The sequence below is a fragment of the Ranitomeya imitator genome, chromosome 5, assembly GCF_032444005.1.
Source record: "Ranitomeya imitator isolate aRanImi1 chromosome 5, aRanImi1.pri, whole genome shotgun sequence".
In the NCBI taxonomy this organism is placed as follows: Eukaryota; Metazoa; Chordata; class Amphibia; order Anura; family Dendrobatidae; genus Ranitomeya; species Ranitomeya imitator.
In genome coordinates, this window is record NC_091286.1 from 366,822,700 (window position 1) to 366,850,187 (window position 27,488).

Sequence of the window (27,488 nt, forward strand, 5' to 3'; positions counted from 1 at the left end):
GGTCATTCCAGCAGGACAATGACCCCAAACATACTTCAAGACGCACCCAGAAATGGATGGAAACAAAGCACTAGAGAGTTCTAAAGTGACCAGGAATGAATGGCTGCTGGGAGAATGCACCCTTCAAATACGAGAGACTTGAAGCAGTTTGCAAAAGAAGAGTGATCCAAAACTCCAGTTGAGAGGAGTAAGAAGCTTGTTGATCGTTATAGGAAGCGATTGATTGCAGTTATTTAATCCAAAGGGTGTGCAGCCAAATATAAAATTGAGGGTGCCAACAATTTTGTCCACCCATCTTTGGGGTTTAGTGTGAAATTACCGTATATACTCGAGTATAAGCCGAGTCACCTAAGTTTGCCACGAAAAACTGGGAAAACTTATTGACTCAAATATAAGCCAGGTATACATTGTCCCCTCATTCCTATCCTGGTATGCATGGCTCCCCATCCCTGTCCTTGTATTCATGGCTCCCCATCCCTGCCCTTGCATGCATGGCTCCTTATCCCCTATCCTTGTATGCATGGCTTCTTATACCCCGTCCTTGTATGCATGGTTCCTATTGAAAAAAAACAAACAAAAAAAACACATTCTACTTACCTTCCCTGCGTGCCCTCACTGCATCTCGTTCCGGCGCCTGCAGTACTTCTTGCTGAGCGATCACGTGTCACTGTTCATTAAGGTAATGAATATTCACTCTACGCCTATGGGAGTGGAGAGACGTGAATATTGATTACTTTAATGAGCGGGGCAGACGTGATCGCTTGGCCAGAAGAGCTGCTGGCGCCAGCTGGAACGAGATACAGTGAGGGCGAGCAGGGAAGGTATATAGGATGTGTGCTGGAAGCCGGCAGGCTGCAACTGTGCACTGTAAGAGAAATGAATATTCACTGCCAACGCAGTGAATATTCATTTCTCTTTAACAGTGGGCACAGGGTTTAGCTGCAGCTGCCGGCTCCTGCCTCCTGTGACCCGCTGCTCAAAAAAACGTACTGAAAAACTCAGCTTATACACGAGTATATACGGTATGTTCAATTTTCCTTTTTTCTGCTCTTTATTTGTGTTGTTCCAATACACACCAAGGAAATAAATATGTGTAATTGCAACAATTTTCTGGGAAAAATACTTCATTTTCTGGAACAATTTCAATGGTGCCAACAGTTTAAGCCATGAATGTATGCAATATATCAATCAGTATATTGGAAAGAGGGAGACCAAAATTACACTATGTGGCCTTCATCAGGCTGACTAAAGGTACCTTCACACTAAGCGACGCTGCAGCGATACCGACAACGATGTCACACAGACAGCTCTCCAGCGACCAACGATCCCGAGGTCCCCGGTAACCAGGGTAAACATCGGGTTACTAAGCGCAGGGCCGCGCTTAGTAACTCGATGTTTACCCTGGTTGCCAACGTAAACGTTAAAAAAACAAACACTACATACTTACCTTCAGCTGTCTGTCCTCCGGCGCTGTGCTTTCCTCTGCACTGTCAGCGCCAGTCAGCCGGAAAGCAGAGCGGTGACGTCACCGCTGTGCTTTCCGGCAGACCGGCGCTGACACAGGATGCAGGAGGAGTGCAGAGAAGCACAGCGCCGGGGACAGACAGCTGAAGGTAAGTATGTACTGTTTGTTTTTTTAACGTTTACGCTGGTAACCAGGGTAAACATCGGGTTACTAAGCGCGGCCCTGCACTTAGTAACCCGATGTTTACCCTGGTTACCAGTGAAGACATCGCTGGATCGGCGTCACACACGCCGATCCAGTGATGTCAGCGGGAGATCCAGCGACAAAATAAAGTTCTGGACTTTCCTCAGCGACCAACGATCTCCTAGCAGGGGCCTGATCGTTGGTCGCTGTCACACATAACGATTTCCTTAACGATATCGTTGCTACGTCACAAAAAGCAACGATATCGTTAACGATATCGTTATGTGTGAAGGTACCTTAAGGCCTATGGGCAAGTTTATAACCTTTTTTCCACAGGAGGACACAGGAATAATAGATAAGATAGAGAAAACAAGTGAGCAGAATTATCAATGTGGGACAGGGAGAAAACAGTTGTGGCTGTAAATACTGGAACAGTTCATAGATAATGAGTGTGAAAGTTTTATTGTGCTGTGATTAATCTCTTCCATGATTGTGATGCTCCCAAATGGCCTACAAGCAGATTTTGCTGTGGAGTTCATCTCAGCTACACTGAAATCCACAGCATTTCTGCAACATACGGAGCAGTAAAAGGATCGAAAAGATCCCAAATATGCTGTTTTGCTCACTTGGAAAAAGTTCACATTTTGTGATTGACATTTATGGTATAATATTTAATTCACTTGCCTGTACTGTATTTTAGCTGTGGATTTTACCTGCGAAAATCCATCACGTAACTTCACACAAATTCCTTCCTGCACATTTGTACTTAACCTGAGGCAATGTGGCTTTTAACCATGTTTTGTGCCAAGGAAACTAAAAGAATGAAATCCTAATTATGCTCCAACCACCCGCAGAAACACACTGTGCATGTAGATGAGCTTTACTGTCGACTTTAATTAACCACTGCAATTAAAATATGTATCTGGGGGGCGTGGCTATGTAAGCCAAGAGAGAAGACGCACCTTTTGGAGGCTCCCATTATCCTGATCTGAATCCGGCCATTTATCCCCCTGAACTGCAGCTGCACCGGCTGAGGCGGTGCTCTGAAAGCTCGGGAGACCGGCGACCCCCCCGGGTGGCGGCGGTGGAACGCTGGAGAGCCGATATCTGTGGCGGTCTGGAGGAGCGGCGAGGTCCCTGGGCTGCGGCGGCCATCTTTAAGCGCGGCTCCGACGGGCGGGACGCAGTGCCGGCGGCGGCTGAAACCGGGTGGATCCCCCGGGGAGCACGGCAGGCACTTACATACAGCGGGGACGCTGTGGAACATCGAGGAGCAGGAGACAGGTGCCGGGTCTGGAGCGGCGGGCGGGCCCTGGGAGACGGCGGCCATTACCACAGCGCACTCTCCAGCAGCAAGGAGAGAGGCGCTATATAGCAAGACTGCGGTGCATTCAGGAGGTGAGCTACCGGCCTGAAACACTAAAAGGGGCAGAGCGGTGTGCGCCCTGGAAAATTGGGCCCTGCACTCCCCTTATCAAAACCCCTGCTTGCACCATTACTTTGGAGGGATCGTTCCCCCCTCCCTGCTGTTCTTCCTGGGGAACTGTGGCTGCTCTGGGACACAGTGCCTGGGCAAACTCCTAAATTGATACATTTGCAGATATCTGAGACTCTTTGCTTGGTTTGCTGCCTCTCGGGGGTGCATCCCGGTGTTTGGCCCTGTCCGGTCTGCTAGTGGAGAATAGACTGCCATAATAATAAATTTGGTCATTTGGTGGGGATCTTCTGCCAATCACCATGCATCATCCTAAAGGAGCGGGGGCTGCTGACAAGTTGAGGAAATATGCCAGAGAAGATGCCCCAGATAATACACGCTCTCTCAGAAATAATCCCACGCAGAGTCAACGCAAAAATCGTCTTTCTGACAGCAATGAGGAGGGAGAACAAGACGAACTGACTCTTAAACAAGCATCTGAGCAGTTGATGCAGGCTATATCTCTCACCAGGTCCTCTCTCACTGAGAAAATAGAAGACGTGCATACTGAAGTGGGCCGTCTGCGACAAGATATACAAACTATGAGAGGGCGTATTTCAGAGGTTGAAACAAGGGTGTCTCAGATAGAGGACACCATTGCCCCAATGGAGGCTAAGTTATCAAAGGCCACTGGCTCTGTGAATGCCTGGAAGCAAAAGGCAGATGACCTGGAAAACAGGCTGCGCCGTAATAATATCCGAATTATTGGCCTACCAGAACGCTCGGAGGGTCAGCAACCTGAGCAATTTCTAGAGGACTGGCTTAAAACCTCCCTGGGAGACGGATTCTCCTCAACATTTTCTGTGGAAAGGGCCCATAGGGTCCCAACGAGACCTCTTCCTCCTGGAACTCCGCCCCGACCCTTTCTGGCACGTCTCCTTAACTGCAGAGACAGGGATGCAATTCTTCGCTTGGCAAGGCAGAAGGCCCCTATTAAGTTCAATAACGCCACTATATCAATCTTCCCGGACTTCTCTATGGAACTTCAAAAGCAGCGAGTTCGATTTATGGAAGTCAAAAAGCAGCTCAGGGATAAAAACATCATTTACTCCATGCTTTATCCAGCTCGACTCCGTATTGTTCATGAAGGCTCCTCCCTGTTCTTCACTGACCCGGCGGAGGCGGTCGAATGGTTACGGTCATACAAGGGGCCTAGTACCCCGGACTCTTGAGTAGCTCTTTCTATCTGATGGCAACACAATCTAGAGCTCTCTATGTGGGTGCTGAGTTTGTCAACTATACCGGACGCTGATTCCAGTGAGGGTATCCCCTATTCTACTCAACTATAGGAGTGTAGGATTACACTCCTCCACTGTTCAAATGTTGTTTGGTTTGGTATTTTACACCAGTTTCAATTTCAATTGTTTGTTATGTTTATTAGTCGCCAGTGATAACCTTATGCTCTGTATGATGTTCCTGATTCCCGCCCAGGCTGTGGTGTATGTTATGCCTTTTCCCGAACGTAGATATGGGATCTGAGATTGTATGTATGACGTGGAACATACGGGGTATTAAGACTCCTCGAAAGAAAATTAAGGTATTTTCACAAATTAAAAGGTATCATCCACATATTGTAGCACTTGTGGAGACGCATTTGACCAGAGACACAGCTAAGTGTACGCAAAAGCCGTGGGTGCAGTGGTCCCTTCACGCATTTCACACCAGTTACTCCAGAGGGGTCTCCCTGTTGGTACATAGGAATGTCAGGTGGGAGGCTAGAGAGTCACGACGCGATCCCGAGGGTCGCTTTGTTTTTGTTCATGCCTTTATTAATATGAAGGAATATGTGATATTATGTGTTTATAACCCACCCCCGGCCGGCATATCGGTTCTCCGCATGGCACTGGGTTTCTCCCTAAATTATCCTAATGCTAGTGTTATCTGTATGGGAGACTTTAATTTAGTCATGGATAATCTTAAAGACAGACTGAGACTAGACGGCGAGATGTCAAGGGGGTCCCTTTCTCAATCTCCCTCTCAATTGGCATCATTTATGAACGGTAGCGGATGGTTAGACCTATGGAGAATACGTCACCCTGAGATAAAGGAATATACTTGTCATTCTTCAACTAGACAGTCTCTATCCCGTATAGATTACATATTTGGATCTAGCGACCTAGCGCTGTGGGTGAATAGTGTCGAACATGGTAACAGGGGGATATCAGATCACAGCCCAATTGTTCTCAAACTTAAATACGGTCAGTCAAATAATAATATACCTTGGAAATTGAATCCCTTCTGGCTGAAACTAATAGATGCTAGTGATAGAACGGTTGATCAGTTAAACTGCTTTGTCTCTACTCACCCAGACCCCTCGAATCTCAATCTGTTCTGGGACACTCTAAAGGCATATTTGAGGGGATGTCTGTCCTCTACAATCTCCTATATAAAGAGGGTGACGGCGGGGGAAGATGACGAGATTGAGCGACGGCTGAAGGACTCGGAAGCCGCCTATGTGGCCAATCAAACTAACGGCAACAGGGTGGAGTGGCTCACTTCCCAAAGATTATACACCCAAAATATAGACACTAAATCAAAACGTAAATTATTTTTTACCCGTCAGTCTTATTTTGAAATGGGGAATCAGGCCAGTAAACTCCTAGCTTTTTTGGTACGTCAGCATAACACCTCCAACACGGTACTACAGATTCGGACACTCGATGGTTCGTTGGTATCCTCCACCGAGGAAATTCTTCAAAGTTTTTGTAATTACTATAAGTCACTGTACAAATCGGGTAGTGGTCTTGGGGTCCCTGAATGTATAGACTATCTATCAGACATGGCATTCCCCTTACTGAGCCCAACCCAGCAAGCTTTTATGGAAGCCGAGTTTACTCTGGAGGAGGTGGAACAGGCTATAATGGATATGGCCACCGGGAAGGCCCCTGGACCTGACGGGTTTCCCGTTGAGTTCTATAAAAAATATCGGGACCACCTGGCACCACTCTTATTGAAGGTGCTTCAGAATATATGGGAGGGAGAAATTATGCCTGAAACATTTTATGATGCAAATATCATTGTACTTAAGAAGGAGGGAAAGGACCCCTTGGAATGTGGATCATATCGCCCCATATCATTGGTGAACGTAGATTATAAAATCTTCACTAAAATATTGGCCACTAGACTAAATACAATCATATTAGATCTTATACACCCAGATCAAACAGGCTTTATGCCTGGGAAAAGTACCTCTATTAATATTCGGCGGGTCCAATCAGTGATTCAATATAGCTCCCTAGAATTGGATAATAACTGGGCTCTGGCATCCCTAGACACAGCTAAAGCGTTTGACTCCCTTGAATGGCCTTTTCTTTCTGCATGTCTGCAGAAATACGGTTTTGGAGATAAATTTATTAGAGGGATAGATACACTATATAGGAATCCTAGGGCACGGGTAATTGTGAATAATTCTATCTCTGATTCTTTTACTTTACATAGGGGAACCCGTCAGGGATGTCCTCTGTCCCCGGCCCTCTTTGCCCTCGCGATAGAAGCATTGGCAATACGCATAAGGTCTTCCACGGATATCAAGGGAATAAGTATTGCGGATCGTGTAGACACCATCGGTTTATATGCTGATGATATGATCATATTTATGGATAAAACAGAAGAAACACTACCGCGAGTAATAACGACTATAGATAATTTTAGCAAATTCTCTGGTCTCTATATCAATTGGGATAAGTCTGCTCTGATGCCTCTGTCTCATGCGCCGATGCCCCGTCTCGAAAATCTCTCGTCACTACCTGTAGTCTCCAATTTCAAATATCTAGGAATACATATGTCTCAATATAGTCAGCTGGACCTACGACTTAATATTTATCCACTATTGGACCTGGCCAAATCTAAATTCATAGCTTGGAGCAAACTCCCTCTCTCCGTTGCAGGTCGCATTAATTTAGTTAAGATGATATTGCTCCCCAAATTTAATTATTGTCTCCAACATAGTGCTGTGCCAATACCCAAATCTTTTTTTGCAAACTTAAACTCCCTGACCACGTCCTTTATATGGGGGAAGACTAGACCCAAACTCAAGCTATCTACTCTACAGAGACCGACAAGGGGGGGAGGGGCAGCCTTACCAGACTTTTATCTATATTATCTTGCTGGGCAGGCTAGGGCGATAAGCAAATGGATGCCTAGCAACTCCCTACCTAATTCAGAAAGCCATATAATCCATTCTGCCCGTATTGACTGTCCACTGGGTTTTTTGGAAATGGAGAAAGTCAGTGCTCCCCGTTTGCTGCCATTGCTTCGACAAGCGAGATTAATATGGAGACAAATTAAAAAAGTTATTAAATATACAGATATAATAGCCGAAATGCCACTGTGGTATAATAGTTATTTTCCAGAATTACTAAATCACCCGTCTACTGAGTTCTGGATCTCATGTGGTGTTCTCTCGGTAGGTAATTTGTATAACCAAGATGTTTTTGTGTCCTTTGAACAATTGCGGGATACCTGCAATATCCCAAGATCTCAATTCTTCCGTTATTTACAGCTGAGGTCAGCTTTCCAGTCACATATGCGAAATGCAGGTGCAGGTCGAGCAATTTCATCTTTACCCCTTATAGGCATTCTCAAATCACAGGGTCCTCAGGGGCTCATTTCCTCTTTATACACATACCTATTATCCGTGGGAGATGGGCTCACTATTAACACCTTAAAAAAGAAATGGGAGGGACTCCTTCCCGATACACTGGGAGAGGAGTGGGAAGATATTTTGGAATCTCCAACTAAAGTTTCTCCCTCAGTTAACAATAGGATGACCCAGCTATATATTACATATCAGACTTATCTGACTCCGACACGACTTTTTAAAATGGGCCGCCTTCAGACGTCAGACTGCTTACGGTGTCACGCACATGATGCGGATTTTACCCACATGATATGGCGGTGCCCGGTAATCCTTCATTATTGGAAAGAAGTCACGACATTGTTAACGTCTTTATTGTTAATCCCTGTCCCACTTGAACCATTGACTTGCCTATTTGGGGTGTGGGATACAGAGACCTGGGATCACCATACTGGGATCTTCCTTCGAGAAACGCTCTTCTTAGCACGAAAGGTACTGGCATTAAGGTGGATGGGTAGCTCCTCCCCGTCTCTCAGAGCTTGGATTGACCTGGTGAACTCGGTTATCCCATATGAAAGAACACTGTACCATAATAGAGGATGCCCAGGTAAATTCGAAAAAATTTGGGGTAGATGGAACTCATCTCATCATACTCTGTAGTCTGCGTGGATTAGATATATGCACGGGGAGGAGGGCATGGGGTTTGGGGACATCGTTGCAGAGCAAACTTGAATCTGTTTTCTTTTGGCGACTTATTACTAAAGGTTAAAGTTGTTTAAGTTGTATAGTAGGTATTTTGTAGGTACTAGTGATTCAACATGCACAGTCTATTGCCTCTGAACTTTGGATGCGATGATGTTTGTAATCATTTGTATCTGATGGTATGTTTAATAATGATAAATGTAATATGTGCAATGTTTGTCTATTCTGAAATTAATAAACGAATTTAAAAAAAAAAAATATGTATCTGGAATCCTCCCCAGGATCAAAGGACCTAATTTACACCCTTCTGGTTAACAAACACAAGTGTAAGACATACGTGTACAAGCAGAAGCTAAACCCCAAACCCAAAGCAACCACCCTGCTCGCCATTATGTAACCTCAGCGCGGGTCACATCTTCCCTACATGAAGCTCTGCCAGGAAGGAAAGGGGCTGTTTTTCGTTTTAACATCCCTCTATCATGTCAGTATAGTCTTAATGTATTTTATTCTTCAGGAATAAGTATAGAAGTTATATAATTAGTTATATAGATATAGTGATAGATAGAAGTTATATAGTTTAATATTTAAAATTTTGAAAAACTCACAGAAACGATAATATTAAAACACTAAAAGTTATATTAGTTTAATGGTAGTGTGTCCTCAAAAACAATACATTACTGAATATATAATATTTCCATTTCAAGTAAGCAGACATACTTTCTCCTCACTTCACAGCAGAGAAATTGGGCTGAGTTACAGTACCAGGCACAGCCACATGCACAGACAAACCGCTGCGGCTTTGTAATTCTGCGGGGATACCAAAGGACAATTTTTACTAATAGTCTCGCCTAACGAATTTGTGAAAAGAGCATTTATTTCTGAGAAAGAATCCTTGTGAGATTGCAAACTATTTTAATGAAGAAAACAGTAAGAACAAAAAATATAAAATGTATTAAGACTAGTGAACGAGCTGGGATAAGGTGTTATCTGAGCATGCTCGGGTGCTAACCAAATGTCTTCGGTGTGCTCAAAAAATATGTTCGAGTCCCCGCGGCCGCATGTCTCGTGGCTGTTTGACAGCAGCAACACATTCAGGGATTATCTAACAAATAGGCATTCCCTGCATGTGTTGCGGCTGTCACACAGCGGTGAGACACGCAGCTGCGAGGACTAGAACAGATGTTTCCAGACACTCGGATAGCACTCGAGCATGCACCGATAACGTCTTATCAAAGCACATTCGCTAATCACTAATTAATATGGTCTCAGATCCATTTTTATAAAAGGAGTACAAATATATAATATACAGTTGTGATATTGGAATGGGTATCTGCGGCCAGTCTGTGCCATGGCAGAAGCCGAGTACCTACCTTAAGACACAGCGCATAGTGACCCAGTGCGAGAGAAGACACACACAGATCTACATTATTAAGCAGGCCTTACCTCTGACGAAGGAGTTTCCATTGGAGCTCATTTCCAATTATCCATGCTCGCTGTCATAAGCACATTGTCTGCACCTCCAAGAGAAAGACAGGAATTCCTTACTATTAATATTTCATCCCCTTTGTGCGCCTGCACACACACTAATCAATGCTAAGCTTCTGCTACCGGCCATTCCCACCCAGTCACTCGCTGCTCTAAGTGACCTGTGTCTATAATACGAGCTCCAAGCAGCCCCAAATGACCAAAACCTCCGAGACCAGGGGAAGATTTATTGCTAAGAATAGTTTTAATGAAAATGCGCACTTGTCTGCACAAAACTCAGAGACATAGTATGCCAATAGGTAGGAATTAAACGCATCGCCTCACAATGATAAAAGACCAAAATTACAAACTGCTCGTAAAAACAAGAAACTTTCCAATGTACTTTTTATCAAAATTTCTCTCCGTTCCCTTAATACTACAGTTTATTGCTCGTTGCCTAGGTTACCAGCCTACTCTGCATCAGCGGTGGTCAATCTCCTGGGCAAAAGAAGTGTGCAAACACAAGGCGAGGATCACCATTAACTAACATCAAGACAAAAAGATATGTTTACAAACAATGAAAAAGCCACTGAAGCCTTTGTTTCATTCCTATATATCTGATATATTGTCTTTGCTCTATGGGGCATATTCTCTCCGGAATATCTTGTTTGCTCAGGCTCAGGCTATGTGCACACGTTCAGGATTTCTCGCAGAAAATTCCGGACATTTTCTGCAAGAAAACTGCATGCGTTTTTGCCGCGGTTTTGCCGCGGTTTTTTCCGGACACTTCCCAATGCATTTTGTAATGGGAAATCCGCAAAAAAACTGGAAAATTAATGAACATGCTGTGTTTTTTGCCGCGATGCGTTTTTTTCGCGGAAAAAAACGCATCATGTGCACAAAACATGCGGAATTCATTCTAAATGATGGGATGCTTATTGTATGCGTTTTTTTTGCGGTTTTATAGCGTTTTTATCGGGAAAAAACGCGAAAAAACCGCAACGTGTGCACACAGCCTTAGAGTCATGCATACAGCCTGTCGCTGTATACTGGATCGATTGCTATGATTTCTCGTAACATTCCCAGTATATCCTTTCCCAGGTGCACACAGTGGAGGAGTCTGGTTGGTCCTCACACGCTCCTCCAGATAGTATTCAGAATAGATTCAAGGGCTTTTTCATTGGTTTTCAATGTGTCTTTTTTGTCTTGCATGCATATCTGTATTTCAATAAAATTATTGATGTTATTTAATGGTGATCCTAGCCTTGTGTCTTCTTCTCCCATGTTTTCCGCACTTCAATTAATTAGTGTGCTGTAAGTGTTGTAGAGCCCTCTGTACTTTTTCCAATATCTCCTGGGTAAGCGCGTTGCCACAGAGCTTGCCATCACTGGTCTCAACATGGCCGAACCTTTTCACCTGCTGCAGAGGAACAGCTGCTTATGCGAGCAGCACTGGAAAGCACACAGTCCAGACCAGCAGGACAAGCAAGAACTGTCAATCTTTAGGAGAAAGCGAGCCAGCAAGGGACTGGTCTGCAGAAAACTCTTTAGGGCTCGAGTCACCAACACTGGCATTTCCTAGGTTTCTAGACCAGTCTTGAAAAGAAGCCAGCGTAAGACAGACACAACGCCTTAAGAGGAGCAAAAATCGGAAATGTATTAAAGCAAAAGTTAAAAATAAGGAAACTGATAAAAGTCACTGTAATATGGAAATGCTAGCCATGCACTGCCTGTAATCAGCACTACTAGGACAACCCCTTCTTAAAGGAAATGTTCAGCCCCAATAATAAAGCCTATACTCCCCTCCCGTGCCGGCGCTGCTCCCGTGGTGTTGGCACTCGCGGTCCCGGTGTTGTGACGTGTGATGTTGGAGCCCAATCAGCGCTGGCGTCACTGTCTCCGCCTTTGGACATATTGAACATGAAGAAGAAGTCCGGGGTCAGCTGCAGCCATGGCTTCCTCTACATGTTCAGTTTATCCAAAGGCGGAGACAGTGGCACCAGTGCTGATTGGGCACCAGGGTCACGTATCACAAAGCCGCATCACAGCCCCGGGACCACGAGTGCCAACACCGCGGGAGCAGCACCGGCATGGGAGGGGAGTATAGGCTTTATTATTTTATCAGGGCTGTCCTAGTAGTGAACAACCTCTTTAATTTTCATCTTTTTTTAAAGGGTCTTCCCACTAATACATATGGCGCAATCTGTCCCCTGGACACTGAATGTGGTAGCAGTACTCATGTATGACCAAGAGGCTCTCTTCAATTCTGGCTGCAGTGAAGATGCACTGGAGATGGGTCCCCTTTGTGCAGTGATTACTGGGGGTCCCGGAGGGGGGATCAGATATGTTTCACTTATCCCGTGGACCACACTGCACCTATAGTTGCACTTTGATGACAGATCAAATTACCAATCTTATCCACATTCAAAGAACTTTATGAGAAAAGTAAAAACATCTATCACACAAGTTAACAAAACACATCCAGGGGAAAGAGACTTCTTGTTTCTACACAGAGCAAAGAAATGAGAACAATTTGCTGGGTAGAAGGGAAAATGAGCAATTGTACGTACCCAGTGCTATATCATATGGTGATTGCAATATATTAAGAGGATACAAACTTTGATGGAGTGTATCTTTAAGATTAAATGTTCACCTTACAGCACCTAGTGAAACAACAACATGCGAGTAGCTGATGTAGAAATACTCACATCAGACCTTATAGAAAGCTATCTTCTATGTATGCTGTAAGTACAGCTATAGCATGGATCTGTTGGTTTTCTTGTGAAGCTCAGCTAAGAGTGTAAAAATTAAGGAGCCGCTCAGTAGTAAACTCACATTTCACGAGAATTAGTCACACGCGCACATACATACCTATGGGTTGTGTAAGCACATGCCCAATGAGCAGGCAATTGGTGAGTGCTTACTAACAACCCTAGGCAGACGGATTTAATGTGAATACAAACTATATATATATATATATATATATATATATATATATATATATATATATATATATATATATATATATACACACACACACACATTTTAGTGGCTACTCAATGGAGTGAATAAGAAATGTGGGCTCATCAATATACACTGTGTGCAGAATTATTAGGCAAGTTGTATTTTAGAGGATTATTTTTATTACTGATCAACAACTATGTTCTCAATCAACCCAAAAGATGCCTAAATATCAAAGCTTAATATTATTGGAAGTTGGAGTGGGTTATTTTTAGATTTGATCTTAGGAGGATATCTGTTTGTGCAGGTAACTATTACTGTGCAGAATTATTAGGCAACTTAATAAAAACCAAATATTTTCCCATCTCACTTGTTTATTTTCACCAGGTAAACCAATATAACAGCATAAAATTTAGAAATAAACATTTCTGACATGCCAAAACAAAATCCAAAAAATTAGTGACCAATATAGCCCTTTCTTCATGATGACACTAACAGCCTTCCATCCATAGATTCTGTCAGTTGCTTGATCTGTTTACGACCAACATTGCGTGCAGCAGTCACCACAGTCTCCAGACACTGTTCCGAGAGGTGGACTGTTTTCCCTCCCTGTAGATCTCACATTTTATGAGGGACCACAGGTTCTCTATGGGGTTCAGATCATGTGAACAAGGGGGCCATATCCTTATTTTTTCTTCTTTGAGACCTTTACTGGCCAGCTACGCTGTGGAGTAGTTGGGGGCATGTGATGGAGTATTGTCCTGCATGAAAATCATGTTTTTCTTGAACGATACCGACTTCTTCCTGTTCCACTGCTTGAAGAAGTTGTCTTCCAGAAACTGGCAGTAGGTCTGGGAGTTGAGCTTCACTCCATCCTCAACCCGAAAAGGTCCACAAGTTCATCTTTGATGATACCAGCCCATACCAGTACCCCACCTCCACCTTGCTGGCGTCTGAGTCGGAGTGGAGCTCTCTGCCCTTTACTGATCCAGCCTCTGGCCCATCAAGAGTCACTCTCATTTCATCAGTCCATAAAACCTTTGAAAAGTCAGTCTTAAGATATTTCTTGGCCCAGGCTTGACGTTTTATCTGATGTTTCTTGTTCATAGGTGGCCGTTTTTGTCTTCCTTACCTTGGCCATGTCCCTGAGTATCGCACACCTTGTGCTTTTTGTTACTCCAGTAACGTTGCAGCTCTGAAATATGGCAAAACTGGTGGCAAATGGCATCTTGGCAGCTTCATGCTTGATTTTCCTCAATTCATGGGCAGTTATGTTGCGCCTTTTTTGCCCAACACGCTTCTTGCGACCCTGTTGGCTATTTGCCAAGAAACGCTTGATTGTTCAGTGATCACACTTCAAAAGTTTGGCAATTTCAACACTGCTGCATCCCTCTGCAAGACATCTCACAATTGTGGACTTTTCAGAGCCCGTCAAATCTCTCTCCTAACCCAATTTGTCAAAGGAAAGGTAGTTGACTAATAATGAAGCACACCTTATATAGGGTTTTGATGTCATTAGACAACACCCCTCCTCATTATAGAGATGCACATCACCTGATTTACTTACCGTAATTGGTAGTTGGCTCTCAAGCCTGAACAGCTTGGAGTAGGACAACATGTATAAAAAGTATCATGTGATCAAAATACAACTTGCCTAATAATTCTGCACGCAGTGTATACTAACTGTAAAGTAAGGTAGAGCTTCCATCATGTTTGCCCCTATGTTTGGTGGCTCCTTCAGGGCTTATGAAACTGAACCCCCGCAAAACGGATTTCAGATGTATGCGCTGATGGGACCATTGACGTTAACAATGCAGACGGAGCCACAGTGGGCTGTCGTACATGATTTTCCGCTGTCTACGCCGGGCTGAGGCAGGTAGCAGAAGTGGGGAAAAAATGCAGAAGTGGCGCAGGCTTCTATTATACTTTTTCTATTGCTTGTTCCACTCCTGGCTTTGGTGTAAAACACTAACCAAATACTGATGTGTGAATGTGGCCTAACCAACAGGCAAACCCATAATGAGGTCCTGGTTATGGGGGACTTTAACTACCCGGATATTAACTGGGAAACAGAAACCTGTGAAACCCATAAAGGCAACAGGTTTCTGCTAATAACCAAGAAAAATTATCTTTCACAATTGGTGCAGAATCCAACCAGAGGAGCAGCACTTTTAGACCTAATACTATCTAATAGACCTGACAGAATAACAAATCTGCAGGTGGTCGGGCATCTAGGAAATAGCGACCACAATATTGTGCAGTTTCACCTGTCTTTCACTAGGGGGACTTGTCAGGGAGTCACAAAAACATTGAACTTTAGGAAGGCAAAGTTTGACCAGCTTAGAGATGCCCTTAATCTGGTAGACTGGGACAATATCCTCAGAAATAAGAATACAGATAATAAATGGGAAATGTTTAAGAACATCCTAAATAGGCAGTGTAAGCGGTTTATACCTTGTGGGAATAAAAGGACTAGAAATAGGAAAAACCCAATGTGGCTAAACAAAGAAGTAAGACAGGCAATTAACAGTAAAAAGAAAGCATTTGCACTACTAAAGCAGGATGGCACCATTGAAGCTCTAAAAAACTATAGGGAGAAAAATACTTTATCTAAAAAACTAATTAAAGCTGCCAAAAAGGAAACAGAGAAGCACATTGCTAAGGAGAGTAAAACTAATCCCAAACTGTTCTTCAACTATATCAATAGTAAAAGAATAAAAACTGAAAATGTAGGCCCCTTAAAAAATAGTGAGGAAAGAATGGTTGTAGATGACGAGGAAAAAGCTAACATATTAAACACCTTCTTCTCCACGGTATTCACGGTGGAAAATGAAATGCTAGGTGAAATCCCAAGAAACAATGAAAACCCTATATTAAGGGTCACAAATCTAACCCAAAAAGAGGTGCGAAATCGGCTAAATAAGATTAAAATAGATAAATCTCCGGGTCCGGATGGCATACACCCACGAGTACTAAGAGAACTAAGTAATGTAATAGATAAACCATTATTTCTTATTTTTAGGGACTCTATAGCGACAGGGTCTGTTCCGCAGGATTGGCGCATAGCAAATGTGGTGCCAATATTCAAAAAGGGCTCTAAAAGTGAACCTGGAAATTATAGGCCAGTAAGTCTAACCTCTATTGTTGGTAAAATATTTGAAGGGTTTCTGAGGGATGTTATTCTGGATTATCTCAATGAGAATAACTGTTTAACTCCATATCAGCATGGGTTTATGAGAAATCGCTCCTGTCAAACCAATCTAATCAGTTTTTATGAAGAGGTAAGCTATAGGCTGGACCACGGTGAGTCATTGGACGTGGTATATCTCGATTTTTCCAAAGCGTTTGATACCGTGCCGCACAAGAGGTTGGTACACAAAATGAGAATGCTTGGTCTGGGGGAAAATGTGTGTAAATGGGTTAGTAACTGGCTTAGTGATAGAAAGCAGAGGGTGGTTATAAATGGTATAGTCTCTAACTGGGTCGCTGTGACCAGTGGGGTACCGCAGGGGTCAGTATTGGGACCTGTTCTCTTCAACATATTCATTAATGATTTGGTAGAAGGTTTACACAGTAAAATATCGATATTTGCAGATGATACAAAACTATGTAAAGCAGTTAATACAAGAGAAGATAGTATTCTGCTACAGATGGATCTGGATAAGTTGGAAACTTGGGCTGAAAGGTGGCAGATGAGGTTTAACAATGATAAATGTAAGGTTATACACATGGGAAGAAGGAATCAATATCACCATTACACACTGAATGGGAAACCACTGGGTAAATCTGACAGGGAGAAGGACTTGGGGATCCTAGTTAATGATAAACTTACCTGGAGCAGCCAGTGCCAGGCAGCAGCTGCCAAGGCAAACAGGATCATGGGGTGCATTAAAAGAGGTCTGGATACACATGATGAGAGCATTATACTGCCTCTGTACAAATCCCTAGTTAGACCGCACATGGAGTACTGTGTCCAGTTTTGGTCACCGGTGCTCAGGAAGGATATAATGGAACTAGAGAGAGTACAAAGGAGGGCAACAAAATTAATAAAGGGGATGGGAGAACTACAATACCCAGAAAGATTAGCGAAATTAGGATTATTTAGTCTAGAAAAAAGACGACTGAGGGGCGATCTAATAACCATGTATAAGTATATAAGGGGACAATACAAATATCTCGCTGAGGATCTGTTTATACCAAGGAAGGTGATGGGCACAAGGGGGCATTCTTTGCGTCTGGAGGAGAGAAGGTTTTTCCACCAACATAGAAGAGGATTCTTTACTGTTAGGGCAGTGAGAATCTGGAATTGCTTGCCTGAGGAGGTGGTGATGGCGAACTCAGTCGAGGGGTTCAAGAGAGGCCTGGATGTCTTCCTGGAGCAGAACAATATTGTATCATACAATTAGGTTCTGTAGAAGGACGTAGATCTGGGGATTTATTATGATGGAATATAGGCTGAACTGGATGGACAAATGTCTTTTTTCGGCCTTACTAACTATGTTACTATGTTACTATGTATTGAGATTTTACAACCCTTTCCATTCCGATGAATCAGCACAAACCCTCCAGCGCACGGCTACATGGCAAGGAAGGGATATTCCCCAGTGCTTTAGCTGTTAGATCTGGCGCCAGCCGCTGCAGCAGTGAAACGCGTTGTGTGGTCAGTGTCGGTGCAGAAGGTGGAGCGCACAGCAGCTGGGCAGTCTGGACACTACTGTAATGTGGAAAGGTCCCTGCTTATTCATAGGAGCCAACACAAACACATGCTCGCTGCACCGAAAATACAACTCCGGCATTTCAGCCTGGAATATGTGACAAATGGAAGAATGGAGAAGTATTTAAAGCTCCTCTGATGAAGCCAGGCGCACTCAATTTGCCAACACAATTATTATAATCTATGCAGCTGTCAAGGCAAAGCAGACTGTGAAACAAGGCTACAAATGGTAACTGTGCCGGATAAATTATGTGTTGTATGACTGGAAATGACTCCTCTGAAAATCGAGGTAATTCCAGTGTACAGCACACAATCTGCTACCGGAAACCCAGAGGAATACAACTAACTCTCCTGACGCCCGCATGTCACGTACGTGTGCCATTTGTTCTCTCCGTGGATAGAACACGTTCCCATTAATTATCCTTACAAGTCTATGAGTCTGAGAATATCAGAGACAAATACGGATGGCAGGCCCGCGATTAAACTGTAGTGGATAGAAGCTTTTCTAATTAACACGCGGACCGAACGCTCATGACACGCGGACCAAACGCTCATGACACGCGGACCGAACGCTCATGACACGCGGACCAAACGCTCATGACACGCGGACCAAACACTGATGACAGATGGACCAAACGCTCATGAGACGCGGAGCAAACGCTCATGACACATGGACCAAACACTGATGACAGATGGACCAAACGCTCATGAGACGCGGAGCAAACGCTCATGACACACGGACAACACGCCGACCAAACGCTCATGACACGCGGAGCAAACGCTCATGACACACGGACAACACGCGGACCAAACGCTCATGACACGCGGACCAAACGCTCATGACACACGGAAAACACGCGGACCAAACGCTCATGACACGCGGAGCAAACGCTCATGACACACGGACAACACGCGGACCAAACGCTCATGACACGCGGACCAAACGCTCATGACATACGGAAAACACGCGGACCAAACGCTCATGACACGCGGACCAAACGCTCATGACACATGGACCAAACGCTCATGACACGCAGACCAAACGCTCATGACAGATGGACCAAACGCTCATGACAGATAGACCAAACGCTCATGACAGATGGACCAAACGCTCATGACAGATGGACCAAACGCTCATGACCCGCGGAGCAAACGCTCATGACAGATAGACCAAACGCTCATGACAGATGGACCAAATGCTCATGACAAATGGACCAAACGCTCATGACAAATGGACCAAACGCTCATGACCCGCGGAGCAAACGCTCATGACAGATGGACCAAACGCTCATGACAGATGGACCAAACGCTCATGACAGATGGACCAAACGCTCATGACAGATGGACCAAACGCTCATGACAGATGGACCAAACGCTCATGACACGCGGACCAAACGCTCATGACACGCGGACCAAACGCTCATGACACGCGGACCAAGCGCTCATGACACGCAGACCAAACGCTCATGACAGATGGACCAAACGCTCATGACAGATGGACCAAACGCTCATGACAAATGGACCAAACGCTCATGACACGCGGACCAAACGCTCATGACACGCGGACCAAACGCTCATGACACGCGGACCAAGCGCTCATGACACGCAGACCAAACGCTCATGACAGATGGACCAAACGCTCATGACAGATGGACCAAACGCTCATGACAGATGGACCAAACGCTCATGACAAATGGACCAAACGCTCATGACACGCGGACCAAACGCTCATGACACGCGGACCAAACGCTCATGACACGCGGACCAAGCGCTCATGACACGCAGACCAAACGCTCATGACAGATGGACCAAACGCTCATGACAGATGGACCAAACGCTCATGACACGCGGACCAAACGCTCATGACACGCGGACCAAACGCTCATGACACGCGGACCAAGCGCTCATGACACGCAGACCAAACGCTCATGACAGATGGACCAAACGCTCATGACAGATGGACCAAACGCTCATGACAAATGGACCAAACGCTCATGACACGCGGACCAAACGCTCATGACACGCGGACCAAACGCTCATGACACGCGGACCAAGCGCTCATGACACGCGGACCAAACGCTCATGACAGATGGACCAAACGCTCATGACAGATGGACCAAACGCTCATGACAGATGGACCAAACGCTCATGACAAATGGACCAAACGCTCATGACACGCGGACCAAACGCTCATGACACGCGGACCAAACGCTCATGACACGCGGACCAAGCGCTCATGACACGCAGACCAAACGCTCATGACAGATGGACCAAACGCTCATGACAGATGGACCAAACGCTCATGACAGATGGACCAAACGCTCATGACAGATGGACCAAACGCTCATGACAGATGGACCAAACGCTCATGACCCGCGGAGCAAACGCTCATGACCCGCGGAGCAAACGCTCATGACCCGCGGAGCAAACGCTCATGACCCGCGGAGCAAACGCTCATGACCCGCGGAGCAAACGCTCATGACCCGCGGAGCAAACGCTCATGACCCGCGGAGCAAACGCTCATGACCCGCGGAGCAAACGCTCATGACCCGCGGAGCAAACGCTCATGACCCGCGGAGCAAACGCTCATGACCCGCGGAGCAAACGCTCATGACCCGCGGAGCAAACGCTCATGACCCGCGGAGCAAACGCTCATGACCCGCGGAGCAAACGCTCATGACCCGCGGAGCAAACGCTCATGACCCGCGGAGCAAACGCTCATGACCCGCGGAGCAAACGCTCATGACCCGCGGAGCAAACGCTCATGACCCGCGGAGCAAACGCTCATGACCCGCGGAGCAAACGCTCATGACCCGCGGAGCAAACGCTCATGACCCGCGGAGCAAACGCTCATGACCCGCGGAGCAAACGCTCATGACCCGCGGAGCAAACGCTCATGACCCGCGGAGCAAACGCTCATGACCCGCGGAGCAAACGCTCATGACCCGCGGAGCAAACGCTCATGACCCGCGGAGCAAACGCTCATGACCCGCGGAGCAAACGCTCATGACCCGCGGAGCAAACGCTCATGACCCGCGGACCAAACGTATCTACCATTTTGAGGTAGATACGACGTTTTGATTGCCACTTATTGAATTTTTTGGGATGCTGCAGCAGCCAAAAATACGCAATTCTGGCATTTGATATTTTTTGCCATTCCAGCTTACAGATCGGGTTCACTAATTTCAGATTTTGATAGATCCGACGATTTTGGACGTTATGATACCACATATGTATTTCATTTTTTTTCCATTTATTTTTAATGGATGTAAAAAGCTAATTGAACATATATATTTATCTTTTGGACATATATATATTAAATATTTTTTCCACCTTTCACTGTATTTGTTAGTCCCTTTAGGGGACATGAACCTACGATCATTCGATCACTTGTACTGTACACAGCAAAACCACACTATTGCTCTGTACAGCAAGAATCATGGTCTCCTATGAACATCAGCCGAAAGCTGCCGATCATGGGAGTACTGTCATGACGGGCAGTGGTTTCTTCAGCAGACTCCTGGCTATCATGGCAACCTACTGGCGTCACGCAACGACGTCACCAGGGCGCCGATGGGATATCAGAACAGCACACCCCCCGTGTTAATGCCACTGTTGGAGACAATGGCATGTAACAGGTTAACAGTGAAACCAGTTAAATGCCCATGCTGTCCTCCACCTGCGGCTGTTAGGGGCAGTTGATGGCTGGATAGCACAGACACAGCCTGCTGGGAAAGATGTGGGCTTACATTATGTACCCGCAACAAATTCAGGGAGCCCTTGTAGGATGTAAGTGTGTGGCCTTCGGCGACAAGGGGTTAAAAATTCCTGATGGGGCCAATTTTAATTTTTTTGCCTCCTCTTCTTGCAAGAGTCATTAACTTTTTTACATTTTTCATTGACCTGCTTTTTGTGGGAAGAGATGTAGTGTGAAAGTCGCTATTCAATTTCACCATATAATGTACTGAGAAACGGGAAAAAAAATCGAATTGGGGTGAAATAGTGAAAAGATCATTCAGCCGTCATTTTTTTTTTTTTTGGGGGGGGGGGGGTTCACTTTTAAGAAATCCATTTTGTGGCAAAAAAATTAACTGTAACATGATTCTGCAGGTCAGTACAATTGTGGCAGTAGCAAACTTGCATAGTTTTTTATATTCTTTTTACAGGTGAAAAAAAAAAAGTGTGTGTGGTCATTTTCCGAGAGCCATATTTTCCGTCCGTGGAGGGCTTGTTTTATACCAGCTGTAGTGTTTAGTCTGTGCGCATGGAAGTGTAAGGCAATGTTCTCACAGGAGCTTTGATGGGGCAGTTCTCTGAAGCATTTCTGCACCCATTAAGTAAATTAGGTTACCGTACTTGGATTTATCCCCAAAAATCTGCAGTGTCAAGTACTCAGAGTGGCCCGAAGGTTGTGTTGGCTGTCCCCGAATGCATAGAGTGACTGGTCAGTCTCTGCGGTAATCTTTGGCCTACGCGGAGCTTCCACCGTTGGGGTGCAGCTCTGCCATTGGGCAAGGACAGCATTCAGCAGAGGAATGTCCCAACAGATGGCCGCCATCCATCAGGCTTGTTTGCGTAAGAACATTGCCTGAACCAACCTAGTCCAAAATCTGGAAGAGTAAAGATGTAAAACCCACAGACTTACAGAAGGCCGGTAAGCAGCTGCTTTTGTTTAAAGGGATTGTCCAGTTTTAGAAAAGCTCTGTCACCAAACACAACAAAAAATAAATAAAACTTTGGTTTAGACACCCTCCTCAGGTCCAGCGCAAGATCCCATTTGCTGCCTCGATTTTTGTTTGTCTGCAGTGCCTTATGTAAAGAAACAACGCTGCAGCCAATTACCGAATTCAGAGCTTGTTCCGGAGTAGAGACATGAGCAGCTGAGCTCAGGCGTTGGGTGCAGAGCTGGCGACCCGACCTCAGTGCTGCCAGCCACGGCGCCCCCTGTGAGGGAAGAACGAGGGTCTGGTTTTTGTTTTCTTTTACAGCAAACTGCGCCTGGACACATTTCCCAAACCAGAAAACCTCGTATTACCTTTCTTCTGACTCCTGCCTGTCCCATATAACTCTGCTCCTCATTCACACTTGCAGTTTTCACTGATGTACATATTATACTATATTGTGCTATTCACGACTGGGTTTTATTTTTTTGTGAACGGTGATGGTTAAAAAAAAAAAAGAGAATCACTGACATCTATAGTAATGGATCATATTTACCCATACAAGTCTATGGGACTGTGAAATGGCAGACAGCACACGGAGGGCATCAGTGCACAATCCACATGGTGTCTGATTTAAGGGAATCTGTCTCCAGGCTTTTGCCACCAAATCTGAGTCCACATAATGTAGAGGTAACGACCCTGAATCCAGTGATTTGACACTTACTGGGCTGCTTTCTATAATTTTGATAATCTGATAAAACAGTGATTTTATCAATGGAGGACTAGTAAACCTTGTGTCATGTAGTTCTTCATATAGGTGAACACTGTATAACTCTGTCCACACCATTCATTGGAAGCTTTCTGCCTATGCACAGTGTACACAGAGAGCTGTTAATCAATGGCGGAGGCATGGTTATACAGACTCGGTAGATCTGTATCATACCTGCAGCAAGACGTCCAGTAAGGCCATGTGCTCACGATCCGGAAGTAGCAGCATATTGGATGCAGTATATTTTCGCTGCATTCTATAGAACAGAGGTAAGTCCACATGTGCTCACCTATACATTCTATTGGTGACATTTCTGTTGTGGAAACTCGCATCTTCACAAGAGAAATGGACATGCTGCCGCCCTGAAAGACGCGCCACACGTTAGTGATCTGCAGGCGCACATGCACACATAGAGGACATGAGATTTCTAGAAATCCCTTCCACTATGCTGTCACATCTGGCCACTGCGGTTTTGACGCTCGCTAAATACACAGCGTCAAACCCGCAGAAGTTGCTGAACGTGGGAACGTACACTAAGTGACATTGCTGGAATCAGGGTCTCTGCCCCTACATTAAGCTGCTCTCAGATGAGGTAGCAAAAACCTGGTGACAGATTGCCTCTAACATTGTAATGCATAAGTCAAGCTGTGTTGTTCATTTATTTATGTTTAATGCACTCTTCTAATGCTGATGTAACACTGGTGGTAAAAAGTGACACTGACCAAACTCTGATGACACTCGGACCCCAAACACTGATTTCTGAGTATGTGAAGAATCATGGATGTCTGAATAAGCCCTCGCTGAACGGTTACTGCTGACACTTTATGTGCTGACATTTTGTCCACTATGGGCCTCTACTTATCAGGACGTAATTCATCACATGGACTTCTTACTTCAATTGACAGGTGGAATGGGGCGAGTGTACAGCTCCTCACATACACAGATATTAGATGACCGAGGATCTGTCCGCGCTCCTGACCTGCCTATCTTCTGCATCACCCCAATCCTCGGTCACTCCTCCTGGAGATCTAGGAGGACCTGCATGGCGCTGTGTAACCAGATGGCAGTGCCCCTACACATTCCATGCAATTCATTATTAAGGAAAATGGCTCCTCATCTCAGTCACACATTTCCAGGAAGGAGAACAGAGGAGCTGCACAACTCCGTCATGGACAAAGATGCTCCCAGATTGTTATTGTATAAGAAATGCCAATATCTACTTACAGGTCCTGCCTAGATCATGCTTAGTGCCTCCTGAACCCTTAAGGGAATCTATAACCACGTTTTTTTCCCTCCTAATCTGTGAGCAGCATAAAGTAGGGACAGAGACCCCAATTCCAACGCTCTGCCACTTAAGGGGCTGCTTGCTGTAGTTTTGATAAAATCACTGTTCATCAGCAGAAGATTATCACTAGAGGACTAGTAAGCCTGCTGCCGTTCATACTCATGAGCTCTGTACAACCCCACCTCCACCACTGATTGACAGCTTTCTGCCTATGCACTGCTTTCTGAAAAACCTGCCAATGAGTGGTGTGGGCGGGGTTATACAGAGCTCAGCATTTGAGAGCTGGTAGATTTGCAGCAGATAAAAGTGATTTTATCAAAACTAAAGCAAGTAGCCAAGTAAGTGACAACACTGGAATGACATGTACCTATCAACAGAAGAGATGATTAATGTCTGTTTTTTTGGGGAGGACCCACTGCTGGGACCCTATGATTACTAGACCAGGGGTCGTGACCTCTACTGTTGCTCATTCAGAACTGCAATGAGTTAGGAGTCTGAATGAAGATCAAGAGTACAGAAGTTTGCGTGACTGATGGGAACAGCTGAGCAAATGTCAGTCCTCCATCTTGTCAGTCTGTGGAAATCGTACTGCACTCAGATGTGCTCACAAGTGCAGTCTGCTGTTTTCCATGAACTCATTCACTTGCATGGCTGAGTGTGATCCGAAGATCAAATCAATCTCGGGCATGCTGCGAATCTTTTCCCCGGACTGGCTTTGTCCGAGGAAAAAACCTGACATGTGCCCGGCCCCACAGTGTGATCCGATGTTTTGTTGGATCGTCCGCAGGCCGATAACACGGTCGTCTGCTCGAGCCCTTAGTGTGAGGAGTCATGGAGCATACGCTGTTTAGGACTCCATCTAGGAAATGATCATGCTGTGATCCATGTGATGGCCGCTCATACAATAGCCCCGTTCTCTGCGGTATTCTCCTGTGTGACAATCGGCTTAACCCTCTGCACGCCGACACATCTCCCAAGAGGCCGCCAGCTCCTGGAACAGTAGCACTGAATTATTCCTGGAGCATCTGCAGCCAGCCATACAGATGAATGCCTCCACATCATTTATGGGGGCATGGTTGGTGGGCAGCTCATCCTCTCCTGCACATAATATTGTAGGGTGCATGGCAGGAAGGGAAACAATCGCAAAAAACTAGAGTTACACTAACTCCCCATGTATGTGAACCAGCAAAGCCAATGAGAGTTCAGAAATCTTACGGACATTACTTTTTTCTTTGCAGCTTTGAACCTTCACAGCATTTTTAAAAACTGCAGCCTTTCAGTTCTTTCAGAGTTTTTCCAGCACTTTTCATCCATGCTAACAAATGGAAAAAGACGGCAAGTAAAACCGCATCAGAAACGAGCCTACCCAGAACATTCTGCTGCATGTACTCAATGCGCACAAACTGCTTTACGGGGGTTTTCTTTCCTGTAGCGCTCCTGAAAACAGCATATTCTTCAGGGCACGTTTTTACAACCAGTGGCATAGTCTACATGTGGTGTTCTTCCATCAATTGCAAAACCGCAATTTTAATTGAAATTTTTATTGAAGTATTTTCATGTGGTTTCTTCAAAGAAACAGTTCTTGGATCACTTCCTACAACTAAATTCTAATTTAATAGAAACTGCAACTATGACTGCATCATAGCATGTATTAGCCCCAAAAAATATTAGCGTGTATTAGAACGCAGAAACCCGCACGTGTTAGCACTATAGATATCAGCATGTATTATCGCGAGGAAAACCGCACGTGTAAGCACTATAGATATCAGCATGTATTAGCACGAAGAAAACCGCACGTGTAAGCACTATAGATATCAGCATGTATTAGCACGAAGAAAACCGCATGTTAGCACTATAGATATCAGCATGTATTAGCACGAAGAAAACCGCACATGTTAGCACTATAGAGTGTATTAGAATGAAGAAAACCGCACGTGTTAGCACTATAGATATCAGCATGTATTAGAACGAAGAAAAACGCACGTGTAAGCACTATAGAGTGTATTAGAATGAAGAAAACCGCACGTGTAAGCACTATAGATATCAGCATGTATTAGCACGAAGAAAACCGCACGTGTAAGCACTATAGATATCAGCATGTATTAGCACGAAGAAAACCGCATGTTAGCACTATAGATATCAGCATGTATTAGCACGAAGAAAACCGCATGTTAGCACTATAGAGTGTATTAGAATGAAGAAAACCGCAAGTGTTAGCACTATAGATATCAGCATGTATTAGAACGAAGAAAAACGCACGTGTAAGCACTATAGAGTGTATTAGAATGAAGAAAACCGCACGTGTTAGCACTATAGATATCAGCATGTATTAGCACGAAGAAAACCGCACGTGTTAGCACTATAGATATCAGCATGTATTAGCACGAAGAAAACCGCACGTGTTAGCACTATAGATAAAAGTGTGCATTGGCACAACAGAAAATCACATGTCTAAACACTATAGATATCAAGTGTGTATTAGCACGAAGAAAAACGCACATACTGGCGCCAAGAAAACTTGAATTTAGGTAACCTGCTTTTACAACTTTCCTAAGATGCAGCAACTACCAATTTCAGCACATTTCATGCTTGTTAGTGCATTACAGATTGTCTCCTGGATCCACATAACAAGCTCAGACTTTTTTTTTTTATACTTTTTGCTATACAAGCTAAAAAATATATAATTAAAATCACAAATAATTGAGATTTTGTCCAGGCTCCTCATAGATCCAGAAGTCACACATCTGGCAATGAAATATCCATGCTATGTCAGCTGCTGGTACATTACTATGGCACTGAGGATAGCGGTAATAGGAAGAGGAAGCGTGTGAGTGCAGTGACCGGGGGCACAGGACACAGCCACTGCATAGACGGGATATGACCCCTCCTTACCTTCTTCCTTGTACAATAGACCCTCTCTCCAAACACCCCTCCAGTGCTAACATCTCCTTCTCTTTTATCTGACCATCCAGGAGAACTGACTTGTCTACATCCAGGACAGGCAGCCATCTCAAGTAGATGGTGCCTCTTGGTTCTCCCCGACAAACGATGAAAGATCGGGCAAAGTGAGTATCAACAGTAAGGCTATGTGCACACGTTGCGGATTTGATGTTGCTGTGTACAGTACCATGTAAACCTATGGAAAACCAAATCTGCTGTGGCCACGGTGCGGATCTGCAGCTGTTTTCCATGCGTTGTACAGTACCATTACACGGGGAGCACAAAAATGTGCAC

The 27,488-nt window shown here is 44.9% G+C and overlaps 1 protein-coding gene across 7 annotated transcripts in view; it reads right to left on the reverse strand.

Annotated features, from left to right (window-relative positions):
* Positions 1-27,488, reverse strand: part of FAM135A (family with sequence similarity 135 member A) — a 134,994-nt gene that overhangs the window by 96,812 nt on the left and 10,694 nt on the right. For 3 of the 7 annotated variants that reach the window (XM_069726641.1, XM_069726639.1, XM_069726636.1), the window contains exon 2: positions 9,844-9,917. The exons of 3 other annotated variants lie outside the window; for them this stretch is intronic. In XM_069726641.1, the coding sequence (XP_069582742.1) occupies positions 9,844-9,874 (31 nt within the window). In that variant the 5' untranslated portion in view covers positions 9,875-9,917. The remainder of the gene's footprint in view (positions 1-9,843; positions 9,918-27,488) is intronic. One more of the 7 variants, XM_069726637.1, reaches the window with a different exon arrangement.